Source organism: Papilio polytes, unplaced genomic scaffold, assembly GCF_000836215.1.
Source record: "Papilio polytes unplaced genomic scaffold, Ppol_1.0 DF821511.1, whole genome shotgun sequence".
Taxonomy (NCBI): domain Eukaryota; kingdom Metazoa; phylum Arthropoda; class Insecta; order Lepidoptera; family Papilionidae; genus Papilio; species Papilio polytes.
In genome coordinates, this window is record NW_013527693.1 from 1,942,550 (window position 1) to 1,956,026 (window position 13,477).

At 34.3% G+C, this 13,477-nt stretch overlaps 1 protein-coding gene across 1 annotated transcript in view; it reads right to left on the reverse strand.

Moving 5' to 3' along the window:
* The window catches only part of LOC106108435 (integrin alpha-PS1), a 59,951-nt gene that overhangs the window by 2,360 nt on the left and 44,114 nt on the right, over positions 1 to 13,477 (reverse strand). The window contains exons 2-12 of the mRNA XM_013289600.1: positions 6,064 to 6,188; positions 5,574 to 5,597; positions 3,834 to 3,951; positions 3,308 to 3,421; positions 2,971 to 3,182; positions 2,406 to 2,631; positions 1,855 to 2,251; positions 1,371 to 1,751; positions 915 to 1,110; positions 152 to 303; positions 4 to 19 (exon numbers count right to left, since the gene is read on the reverse strand). Coding sequence (XP_013145054.1) covers positions 4 to 19; positions 152 to 303; positions 915 to 1,110; positions 1,371 to 1,751; positions 1,855 to 2,251; positions 2,406 to 2,631; positions 2,971 to 3,182; positions 3,308 to 3,421; positions 3,834 to 3,951; positions 5,574 to 5,597; positions 6,064 to 6,188 — 1,961 coding nt within the window. The remainder of the gene's footprint in view (positions 1 to 3; positions 20 to 151; positions 304 to 914; positions 1,111 to 1,370; positions 1,752 to 1,854; positions 2,252 to 2,405; positions 2,632 to 2,970; positions 3,183 to 3,307; positions 3,422 to 3,833; positions 3,952 to 5,573; positions 5,598 to 6,063; positions 6,189 to 13,477) is intronic.

Consider the following 13,477-nt stretch of genomic DNA (forward strand, 5'->3'; position numbering starts at 1 on the left):
AGCATATCATATGCTTGTCCTGGAAAGTTATATTATCGTCTTAGATATATAAAACATTTTTCTCGCAGATTCAACTTGTACATTAAAGAACGACTGTTGGAGTTTGGGTATATCTTGGTTTTTTTTTTAAATATAATGTTAAAATACTTACAGATATATTAGCAGCGATATAATGCAAACTTGGATGGTGCTGCACAAACAGCTGCCCCTCGTATGCCGACTCTCCCAAATTGTCAATAGATATTGACAATTTAATTTCTTCCTCTTGACCCAAAGTGAGAGCGTAAGACTTTCCATCTTCAGCTGAAATGTAAACAGAGTTATCGATTAAAATGACGCTGTTGAACTTAGTATATTTATTTACGATTTTTTTAAAATCTAAGATTATGCTTATGCTACACTGCCTGACTACATCATTACTTGATGAAAATTGAAAATTTTGAAAAAACTAAGAAATTCTGGATATTGAAAACAATTGAGAATGCTTTCTATGCTAATGCTGCATCTATTCTTACTAATGTCATAAATACGAGTACTTACTTCGTACTAATATTATAAATGTGAAAGTTTACATGGATGGATGGATGATTTTGATGAAATTTGATATGGATTTAGAGGATAGTCAGGAAGAACACATAGGCTGCTCACTTTAGTTTTTTTTCATTACCACGCGAACGGAGTCGCGGGCGAAAGCTAGTATATTATAAAGAGGAAAAAATTGTATTTTTGGATCGCTATATGTATTTTAATAACTCAAAAACTACTTGGCCGATTTCACAAATTCTTACATGATTAAAAGTCTACGTTTTCAGTGAGTAACACAGGCCATATGTCTTTTATTTTTTTTTTAATATCACACGGACCAAGTATAAGCTAGTCAGATATTAAAAAGTTAAAAACAAACACAAACTTACATTTAGGCAGCAGCAGTACAGGATCAACGCGAAGCTCACTAACACAAATACCATCAGTGCCGCAGTCATTGAGGAAGTTGGCACTGAAGGCGGTGACCGCGGTCGCGTTCAGCACAGGGAAGTCGTCGATGTTGGGCAGCGCCTTCACCGTGGAGAACACCGGTTCTACGTTCACCAGCTTGTACGTCACAAGGAACTGAAAATAGGAGACGATATTTTTTTTAATAATATGTCTTAACATTTTCTTTCAATTTCGCTATAATTCTAACGCTGGACACTAAAACATACATAAATAAGTAATATTTTACGAGAATACTTCATGATAACACTAAATAACACATATGTATGATATGGAATGCTTACTTATTGAAGGCAATTAATTTTTGAGATTACCATAAAACGACATGTTAACACGTGTCAAGGTGAAATATTCTAATACAAAATCTATTTCTTTACCTTAATAGGCGTCTGGATGTCTCTTGTGTTATTCTTCAAGTACGCAATATGTTGTCTACAAACTTCGACGTCTTTACCCAATCGTAGTGTCATATTTACAATGTTAGTTTTCTCCGAATCCAATAATACTCTGGAATATTTCCTCCCGCCGGGGAAGGTTTCCGCTTCGATGACGTAACTAAGCTCATGCGTAATCGCTTGCGTGGATTTCACAAGCGATTTAATAATACAACACGCTTCGAAATGAAAGCAGGTGTAGTTGGAGCTAGGATCCTTAGTGCATCCTTGTCTCGAAGGATCGACATTTATAATCGTATTCGATGGTTTTATCGATGTTTTAATATCGATAATTGGTCTACTTCGAAGTAATGCGACGCTGCTCTGTAAAGTTAAGAAAAAGAATTGAGTAAACTCGATTTATGTAGGCCTAACTTAGAGATGAACATTATTTGCTACTGTTGATTGATTGTAAAAAATGTCTTACATTTTCGTAAGCGCCGACTAACAGATCGGGGTAACCGTTTGCATCTAAATCGACGCCACCAGATAGTGAATAACCAAATGTCTTCATAACCCTTGGAAGTGATTCTGCTTCTATAACTTGGTCAGGTTTCGTATGTAAACCTTTCTTTCTATCACCTAAGTGTATGTACACAACTCCATTCCCTTCATACGGACTACCGACAGCTATGTCCTCGCAGCCATCTTTGTTTAGATCTCCAGCATTAGCAATAGCTATACCGAATTGTGATTCTGGTTTGCCAGTTATCTTAACGTCGTACTCTTGTCGAAGACTATACTTGTTGTTCAGATACAAATAAACCGCACCACCGGAGTCTCTTGAAAAATAAAATGGTGCACCGACCAAAAGATCTGGTAACCTGTAAAATACCACAGCAATGTTGTAAGAATGTCAAAATTGTCCTATGTAGCTTCGGGAAAATGAAGGTTGTCACATGTCCAGTGACAAATTATCGATGCATAAAACATAAATACGTTTTTGTATAAAAAGACAATTCGCACGAAGAAACTTACCCGTCTCCATTAACATCAGCAGAAGCAACCTCATAACCGAAACTGGAACCGAACTGCTCTCCGTTCAGTGTCAGGTTATACTCCAGTATATCAATATCTGTGCGGCCCCAGTCTTTGATGACGCGTTTGCTGAAGATGACTACCTGACCGGTGCCGCGGGCCCGAGGTGCCCCCGCCGCGTATGATGGCACCGAGTTGAAGAAACCTGCGCCTGTCACTGACATACCTGGAATGTTATAGAAAGAATTTTTTTTAAGGTATTCAACATCTTGGCGGCTTGGAGGCACGAGGCCATGCGCAGATTTTAGGTGGCCGCCAAAAACAACGCCAAATTAATTGGTTTTGATGACCATCCTTGTTGGTAGATTATATTGTAAATATATTTCTTCTTATCTACCTATCTATTGTCTTAAACGTAAGGACAGATCATAGAACTACCGTGATTTTAGAAAGCTTGGGCTGTTCTATCTATCCTTCCATAGTAAACATGAATTTAGTTTTTAGACTTATTTACCGATGAAAATAAAATTTTAGAATTGTCAACTTTCTGGAAACGTTAGCTTACCAAGGTAACTATATTTTTCCACAGGACTCAAGCCATCTTCAACTGGCGCCATGTAGAAAGACATGTCTCTTTCCAGTAGGTCATCGTTAGTGTCATGTGTGAAGATTGTCCCTCTCCACGTGTAAGGCCCAGGACTGCCAATCAGTAGGGTGTCATCTTCTAATAGAGAACTGCTTGTCCCCACTTGGCAGAATCCGAATTCCTCGTGTTCTCTTAAAAAGTAACAATAAAGTTAAGCTACTAAAATTAAATAAACATTATTTTAATTGAGTAATCAGCAAGCATAACTTTTAAGTGTTTAGTAAATTGCATTTGATAGTATGGTGAAGAAATTTACTTAATCACTGATCGTCCTCGGCACGGCTCCCATGAATCTAAGAGTTGGAGATCGTTGCTTAGAGTGTAGCAGAGGCCTTGTCCAAACTGCGACTCGCCGGATTTGCGGATGTATCTAGAAAACGATCAAGAAACAAATGATTCTCTATTTTTGTCGTTCAAAACTTGTTTGCTTTTATTTAATTTGCATTAGAATGACAAAAAATTATGCATTTTGATACCACTGATAATGGATAGAATGTTTTATGACAAATCTTGTTAAAGATTAAACCCCAACTACTGGGAAACACCAACATTATCATTGGTTACGCCGTCAATTTATTAAATTCTTGATAGTTAGTCAATTTTAAAGTGGTCAATTTCCATATAAATGCAGAAATTCATTTGGTACTTTAAGTACATTCTAGTAAACATTAGCGCCAGTCATTGAGTCATGGTCATGTTATCATCAATCGAATAAACAAACCGTTTTCGATTTGACTCGAATCTATTTATAAATTTCGAACTTCGTTTCAATTTTTTTTTACCTGTGTGCGCATACAACTGCCTTCTTCCCAGGACCCTGGCTCCGTACGGAAACTCCCAGCCACTGTCCGTCCTTGATCTCATCTTCATACGGCGCAGTTAGTGTAAATGAGTCCAGAGCTAAACATTGTAAACATCGATTATAATCTACTCTTAGTACAACAAAGATGGCACCAGACATTCAAGCAACTTAAATTTTGGTTAACTCCGTATTTTACTAGCTGCAAATTAATCATTTAAAAATTTTATCAAATTGTAAGTAATACATTTTTATTTTTTGATAAAAAAAACACAATTAAAAAGCTTTCAAAGCTTGAAATTAGACACAAAATAAAATTTTAACAAAGAATAAAATTTTAATCACATAGCTAGTTAAAATAAAGCCAAAAAATTTCGATCTCTAATGTCCAATAATAATAAGCCATTTATAAAATGACACGAATATCAATTGTACCCATAAATTAGTTGCTTTTTTATAAATTCATTCCCAGTCAGACCGAATGTGGTACTTCGGCAAATGCAAAGCACTGCAGTAGGCGTGGATGATGCAAGATAAAAAATGATTTTCTGCATAGCGTAATTAATAAATCCTTGCAAAGTGATCAAAAATCCATTTTCACATTACGCAAACACCGTGCGAATGTACTACTATCATAGATGATACATGCATAACATATTTTAATCTAAAAAACCTATGTTTTGTGACAAACTAAATCAAAAAGGTGGTGACAGATTACCGCATCCTGAAAAACGAACATTAAGAACAGTGTACAATCACTTAAGTGTGGTCTCATGTTAATATACGTTATCGAAGACTACTTGTTAATTTTGAGCTGATACTGGTAAAAATTAATCGATGGCCGATCCGTTAATTCACCAAGTAAACACCAAATTAATTTTACTATTTTAATTTACTGTAAGTAATCTGTTACTGATTATGTTATTCGGCCCAGCGTTACTTCTGATTGGCTAATTGTTAGACGTGATTAATACCAGATATAATTTGGTCTTGTTTCGATATTTGATTATCAATAGTGCAATTTTTAGTTTTTTCTTTTCAATTTTCATATTGTATATGTTAAACGGTTATTCGTTAAAGTTGCCAGTCACCACGAATGATAATTTTTATGTTATATTTAATCTGTATTAAAGAAAACTAATTTAAGAAGCATTTCTACACGGTTTTGTCATTTTTTATTAACTAAATCTACTTGGTACGTTTTGTTTGAATAAAAGCTCTAAAAATATGGACGTTTTGTCAAAATCTACGTACGTAAAGTTACAGCAAGCAATATAATTTTATTGCTCGTACATTTGAGTAACTATTTTCTTACATATTAGATATTGTAATAACATTTATTGCTTCAAGTGCTCAGCTAAAGCCTGTGAGTGGGTGTTTTTGCAAGCAGTTAGTGTTGATTCATACAATTGCATTCGGGATTCATTTCTAACAGAGCAGCTACGAATAGATTATCTTTTATATATTTAGGTGTAATTTCTCTTCGTTTATTCACTACTCTATGTTGTTGGAAATGTATCTTAAATGCTTGTGATGTGATATTTCTACGTTTAATCGAAATAAGTTAGTTAACGCATGCGTTGTAATTTGATGTTTGGCTGGAACTTGCAAAATTTGGGGCTATTAGTAAAATAAAAAAAATATATTAAAAAAACAGCGATTAGTTATTAGTCGGGAGCATAATGATTAAATACAAAAGGGATTGAGACCACAGCTCACTTACTCTTGTCTATCTTGCCGTACTTCGCTGTTTGGGGCACCACCGACAAAAGACAACATTATAATTAAAAATTAAATCAACTACTTTAATAAACGAAGTATGTTCCAGCTTCTTCAACCTACAAACAGTGTAAACTCTAAATCTATTCCAGTGCCTAAATTTAGTTAAATAGTGGTTCAATGTGATCTCACATTTGAAACTAAAATGTGTTCCAACCTTTATTGAAGTGGGCTACATTCTACTCTACGTAATAAAATTAGATACATAATACTACGGAAAACTTTAATTAAATTTAGCAACAGTTCTAAGAAGTATACAGTATAATATTTACATTCATAAACAGACGCAATACAATGCTTTGGATATGGTTATCAGTAGAGGTCGAATGAGATGACACATAACGTAATGAGAGTTGGATCAATGATATACGATCGTGTAATTTATCTGCTGACCCTACGACCTGTGACCTTAATATTTACACAGTTTAACTCACTCTTTCCGTCCGTTATGATTTGCTCGCAGTCCCCTAAAGCAGGAGTTAGGCGACACCTCCATAGTGCCCCTGACCTTGTTGTGTTCGGCTGAAGGTTTTGACCCAGAGGAGCTCCGACTAGTAACCTGAAACAAGAGGTATATTGCTACATTACTTTAAAAAAAAAAACTTTAATTTTATTGCACGTCTATCTACGGAGTAGAGGTTTTAGTTTGTATTTCCGTTATTATTATGCTTAATAGTATTCTTTCCCGAAGTTTCTATATAAATAGACATAGCATTTCATGTTATTTTTAACGAAATTATTAGAATAATAAAGCATGACAAACAGACAAGTTCCACAATGAGGTGTAATGAGGCGGATATCGTTACGTCGGCCGCTTCATTACATCGTAACGGCGGCCTCTAATCATACTGTTGGCTCCACCAAACTAATCTAGCCTCATTCACCAAATTTGTATGACGGACGCGATCCCTATTATCGTATATTAAAGTAATATATCATGGGAAGGAATACACATATTTCTATACTATATAATAAAGCCTAAACACACACTTCTTTGTGGCGTAGGATGTCAGCAATCACAACTTGCTTTTGAGTAATCCTTTATTAATTAAAAAACCCTACACTTACGACACGCTATAGGCTATATATTTTCACGCTATCAAACTTAGTGGGTCAATAAATTGTAAAAAGTTTTTATAACTTCATGCTGATGAAGTAGCACGAGAACAGCTAGTTTCATATAATACTTGTTTCTTAATTGTCTGTTATTGTACAGATAAGAAAGTTTTTTTTAGTGGTAAATATTAAATCGCAATTGATATTATTGAAATATATTATGAAAAGCATACTAACCTTAGTTTTTATACGCAAATTTCTTTATTAATGCCAACAACAAACACAATTCTAATATTTACCATTACAAATCGAGAATGATAAGTATAAGCTAATTTATTTTAATTAATTATTATCAAATTTATGAGGGTAGTACTAATTAAATTAAAACGCGTTTTATGTTAATGTCTCCCGGAATTCCGCGGGTTTGCGACCATGTGGGTATTTCCAATGAACAGCCAATTTAATTTATATGTGGGGTCGTTTAACAACTTAGATTAAAATGCAGCAATTAATTGTTCCGGGCAAAATATGCAATAAAATGTTTTATTAGTACGAAAATGGATTGCTTAAATTCTTGATTATCTGTAATTGGCTGTAGATTTTTTAATACATTCGAATATATTCTTTGTATTAAGTAGTTGTAAGTTAGTTGTTTCCCGTATAAAGTAGTTTATTGTCTGTAATTTCAAGCACAGTCTAGATTAACTGTAATAAAATTTCATCTGTAACGAATTAACGGAGATAAATTCTATTACAAGTTTTCTTTCATTCTATTCGTAATATGTCGTGTGTAATGTAGTTTATTATAATACTAGCTTTTGCCCGCGACTCCGTCCGCCTGGAATTAAAAAATCTAAAATAAGAAGCCTATGTGTTTTTCCAGACTATCCTCTATATATATACCGAATTTCATCGAAATCTGTTAAGCCATTTAGGCTACAAATTCTAACAAACATCCATCCATCTATCTAATATTACGCATTTATAATATTATTAGTATGAAGCATGATTGCACTATTATGGCATAAAGTGATTCAAACAGTGTAAGGCACAATTATTATTTCAATTATACCAAATGACATAGATTGTTTATTTCTCTGATTTTCTTGTTGCGACCGAAGCGGGCAATCAATCACGTGCCAACGTATCGATTATGGCACGTGCTCGATCATTCGATTTACCCAAAAGAAAAACCAATGCGTGTTATTCGTTTTCGATTAATAGTTTACGGATTGTAGTCTTGCGGATAGCTTACGTACCTATTATTATTCGGATATATAATGTTAGAATATTCTGGAACTACTATTGTTCTGCTGTGACATGCTTTCAAAAAAAAAACCTGTACGATCTATACCACTTATTAAAAAATAAAACAAAATTAGTTTTTTGTCTCCGTTGTTAGAATAATACGTTTATAAGGGCTATTACTTTTTAAATTACAAAAGTACACCGTTAAGTACGTACTTTTCTATCATTTATTAGGCGCCCACACATAGAGGTTAGTGGCCTTTTACAATAACAATAAAGAAAGCACGAACGCAGTTATAATTAGGAGCTCATTGTTTTGCTTGATGTTGCGACATTTTTTATCTAAGCGTTACGCAAGAAAATATACGGAGAAGGCGTTTAAAGTGCGTTTATTATTTGGTACGATACGATAAAGGTCGCCGATTTTTTTTATTTCACATGTTATATACACGGTTCATAAGCATCTTAAATTTTTAATAGTTCCGTTACAATTTCAATCACATCCTTTCAGTTCAGTCATAAACAAACATATACCGTCAATTGATTCCCATAACATTCCAAGGCATTAATCAGACAATCTCGATAGATATCTTTTAATCTTCATGAAGCGACGCGTGGGAGGGGGCTTAATTTTTATAAATGCAAAAGGCAATCGGTCAGGCCCTCATGGGCAATTTACGATACAAAGGGTTCGTTAAAGTGCAACGGTGTCGCGCCCACATCATCGTATCGATCTTGCCCCCATTGGGGTACTGAGTGCGCCTACGCGCTTGTTTACGACAGCGTATGGACTGAAACAAATTACTATTGTTACCTGATAGATCGCTTACTAAATAATACGTGTACAAAATACAAAGGGTATACTTATGTAATTAATACATCGATAACTTTAATTAGTCTGAGAAGTTTAAACAATGATGTAAATCGGAAAGCTTATAGAAATATTAATAAAATAATTTTGGCTACATTGCTAAATATTAACCATCAAAAATATACATTATGTTAACTGAAAACGAGTAACTTAGTGCCTTGTGTGAAATGACTTATTCAGGCGAGTCTAATATAAACAAACATTTCCGAACAACAATTTAACATAATGTCTTTGCGAAAGGAAACTGGATCCTTCCATTAAGCGACGAAACGCAAACAACCGACCGGCGATGGACTGACGCTCCCACCGCATCCTCGGCCGCGCCTTAAACCAATAAATTCACACAAATTTATCACTCTCCATACTTCAACGATAGCGCACAACATTGCAATACCATTTAGATAACGTTCACAATAAAAATGCACTCAATCCATTTCGCCCAGGCTTGTTTATGTTTTGTTGGCACATAAAGATTCGGCAGGTTTAGTAGCAAGGTGATTTATTTTATGCACTGCTTATCGTTAATAGCCTTTGCGGGGGAATTTATCCTATTGTATATTAGCTAATTGACTTTTAACAAGGATTTGAAATCCACGGTTACTAGAAATTACTTTAAAAAAAAACAGAAAAATTACTGCATAAGGAATCATCGACTTTGTACTATTTAAATACATGAAAGAAAAAAGAACAATACCAACCAATTGAACTGATAACTTTTATTTTAAAATTAACGTCTTAAGTACAAAAGAGATTAACCGATATCTCGATAGTAAAATGGGTATTACCAATCAGTAAAGTATTGAAGATAATATTAAGTGAATTGTGAAGATGAAAGAGGCCGAGCGTGCGGGTCGTGAGCGGTAGCAGTGAATGGGATTCCTACACGTACGAGATGTACGTGTATTCACAGGCCATAGTACGGTGGAAACAGTACGGTACAGTATACAAATCTTATTTCTTTAGTTTATATCATATTGTTGCTCGCGTCTTTGTCCGCGCGGAATTAAAATTTGTAATAAAAATAGCCTATGTTACTCACTGGTCACGTAGCTTATTAATGGTGAAATTATTTAAATCGGCCCAGTAGTTTTTGAGTTTTTTCATTACATACAAAAACACACATTTTCCCTTTTAGTATAGATAATATTAAACTGGTCGAATGATAGAAATTTAAACTATTAAAGATGTACCTTAACGTTTTGTTCGCTTTTCGTTTAGAAATGTTATATTTAGAAAAACAAGATAAGCAACCTTAAGACACGATTAAGAGAAACATTGTAAGTGCTCACCGAGGGATGCGGTTTGTGGTACGACATTTAATACCTCGCAGTAAAGTTATTATTTCTCTAATAGTAGAAAATTTTTCCATTTCAAAACAATTTTAGATAACTATTTTTCAAAAAATCGAGTAATTTTTGAGAAAGAAATATTTTTATAGTTTTGTGACATGCTTCCCGACTCTTGTCGACTCTAGTCTTTACCGAAGATTTTATTCAGTAGGTGAAAAAAAAATATAGTAACTAAATACATTTTTTTACAAACTGCTGACATCTACAAGTAATTCTTTCTTGGCGTTGAACTTTAACATCCATAAAACCGCCCCTAAATTTATGTCATTGCCGTAAACGTAAATGTTTTGTAAAAAAAAGTAAGAGGAAGGAAAGCCTTGTCTCGGCCGGTGGTCCACCGCAAACCCCGGCCATTGTCCCCACGTTATTGTAAACGCACATAAACACATCCCTATAAAACTTGAAAGAGACAAACACGAGCATAAACGGATATTATCAGTTTTTTGGATTTGTTACAACTCGGAATAACTCAAAGTTTATTTTGCATTCTTAATCGTAAAAATGACAAAAAATATAACAATCGTAAACAGAAGTTAAAATGCAATCAATATTAAATTCTAATCACAAAATAATTTTAGCTCTTACAATTTAAAACATTACAAAGGTTCAAAAATTCCCACGTACAATATCACAATTCAAATATAATTTTACAAATACATTTCTCACATTTATTTAAATGAATATTACATTTTTAAAAGCACTACACTTTTAAAGACAAACGACATCGTTATTGTCATTCGAATAAGGTAAGGGAATGACATATATTTTGCCAACGACATACTAAAGTAATTTTAAAGCAATAAATTTAATTAAAACTCATTAACCTAATGTTAAAAGGACGTATTAAATCAGTTAGCGAAATTCTTCGGCCAGAGAAACGAGCATGTTGGCATTGAAATTGCAATTTCATACGAGATTTACGCAGAAAGAAGACATCGCTACGTGTAAATGTTGGAAAATAATCTTTCATGCAATTTTCAATCCATCCATCTCTTTCTAGGTCTATCTCTATGTTTAAAGAAAATATGGGTATCGATTTTCATAAATGTATTCCACTGATAGAATACAATTTCTAAGGTTGTTGAATTCATTGGCGAGAATAAACGATGAATTCGCACAAAAATATTTAGATTTCCTACTTATCAATTTAAAGCAGAAAAACAGTTGTTCTGTATCAGAGTTCTAATGTAAATTTCACAACGACCAAAGTCCCGTTTAATTAATCGTGTCACAAATGACGTAACCGTGACCTCTCGCGAGTACTCTTCACTAGAGGTTTTGTTCTAGCACAATGTGATAATAGAAATCATTATAGCATCGTATCAATTGAAAATACACCGTAATTGTAAAGGGTTAAAGGTATAAATTGAATGGTGACTCGCGAATATGTTGAGGTAATGGATTCAAAACGCATCATCTTCTGTGACATTTAGAATTTATTACCTGTGCCGGTGTGATTGAGTGGGTGCAGTAAAATGGCTTACAACAGATGACGAAACATCGCACTTAAGATGAAAGGTACTCGTTAAAGCTATGCCTAGTTTAGGATAGTTGGAGCTAAATATTATGTAGTCTGTCAGTTGCTCCTTCAAATACGTAAAGTTTCAAGTAAAATCAGTTTTGCCTTATAGGTTATCAAAACATAGAAAGTTTCCTAAAAGTTCAAATAGCTATAAGAAAAGTAATATAGAATTTGCTTGCAAAAAATTCTTAATTATTCTTAAATTAACAGAAATGTTATTACCAATGTTAGCAAGTATATAAGTGAGAAATGAGAAAATAACATTATTTTAAAAGACAGTTTAACGACGACATACGTTAAATCTTTTTTACATCATTTTTAGTCTCGTTCGAATCTTAAATTACCATCTTGTCAGCATTATTGCTTTTAAAAATAAAATCTGCCGTAAATACACGTGGAGACAGTAAAGCACGCAGATGCATGTTGCTCTGTAGTGATAGGGTTGTCACTCTCAAAAATTATAACATGAACAGAAATTCATAATCTTTATTTCTAACAGATGTTGAAAAATCGTCATTTTTACTCTACTATTTGGTTTTTAGGATTTAACGCACTACTTTACTTTACTTAGAACTCATATCCTGTTACATAAAATAAGTTAGGAGTTGCGGTATTAGGGTTGTCACTAATGGTCTTATCATAGAACCAGCCAAGTATTGTCACAGCAAATCAAGGCAATTAATTGGTTCAGTAGTTTTAAAATACCAGGATAATCTAAAGTAGTATGATGTAGTGTTTTAGGTACCTTTGTATTACTTTACTATACAATCTACTATGTAATCTATGAATTGCAGGAGAAAATAATGCATAACCGCCTTAATTTATTACTTTACATCACAGATTGTATCGATGAAGAGATAGTAGCATTGCATAATTATTTAAAGTAGATAACATCTTTTAAATAAAGGGTAATCAAAGAGGTGTCAACCCTATGTATCAGGCGACGCGATCGCTCATTAGCAGTGTGCCGAGATAGTGGTCAGTTCGTGACTTGCTTGTGCCTCACAACGCTGCCCTCCCCTTTGTTACCATCATGTTTTACAAAATGTCGCTCCGTCTCATACATATACAATAACAAGAATAAACTCCGAAGTTCTACGACTGAAAACTTGAAGTTTATGCAGAAACTTTAAAGTTATCGAATTTAGTAAAAAGTAGTCCGTACTCTATGTACACATGTGTTCATACAGTACCTGCAGGGGAGATGACTAGGATTATTCATGCAAGGATATTAAACCTAGTCATCTCCCCTAAAGTTAAGTTATCCTTCTCCCGTAGGTTCGGCGCACCGGGTTTTTGTCCTCCAAATAACTCTGTCATCCGTCATCTCAGTCATCACTCGCTTCGTGATCATGTCACCTTTCACGCAATCCATCCAACTCGTTCTCGGTCTACATCTGCCGGTGTAACCTTTGACATTCATAACGTAAATTAAGCCCAGTCTTACTTGATATACACTTTAATATTATTGTCATTGCAATTACACTTGTAAACAAATAAATTTCCATGTCAATTGCTGAATGGAACTTGACTTTCCTAACAAATATTGGCAATACGTTGCCGCCGTGTATCTACGGATGAGAAATCAACTTTCCACCGGTCACTGTGGTCACAGCTTTCGACTCGCCGATTGTTTGAACAAGCTTCACTTAACTTCGTACATGAAGATTATCAATCTATCTTCCATAGAAACACGAAGTCTACAAGTTCTTTTATTAAAGCAGCTTTCGCCCGCGACTCCGTCTGCGTGTAATTAAAAAACACAAAAGTGAGTAGCCTATTTGTTCTTCCAAACTATCCTC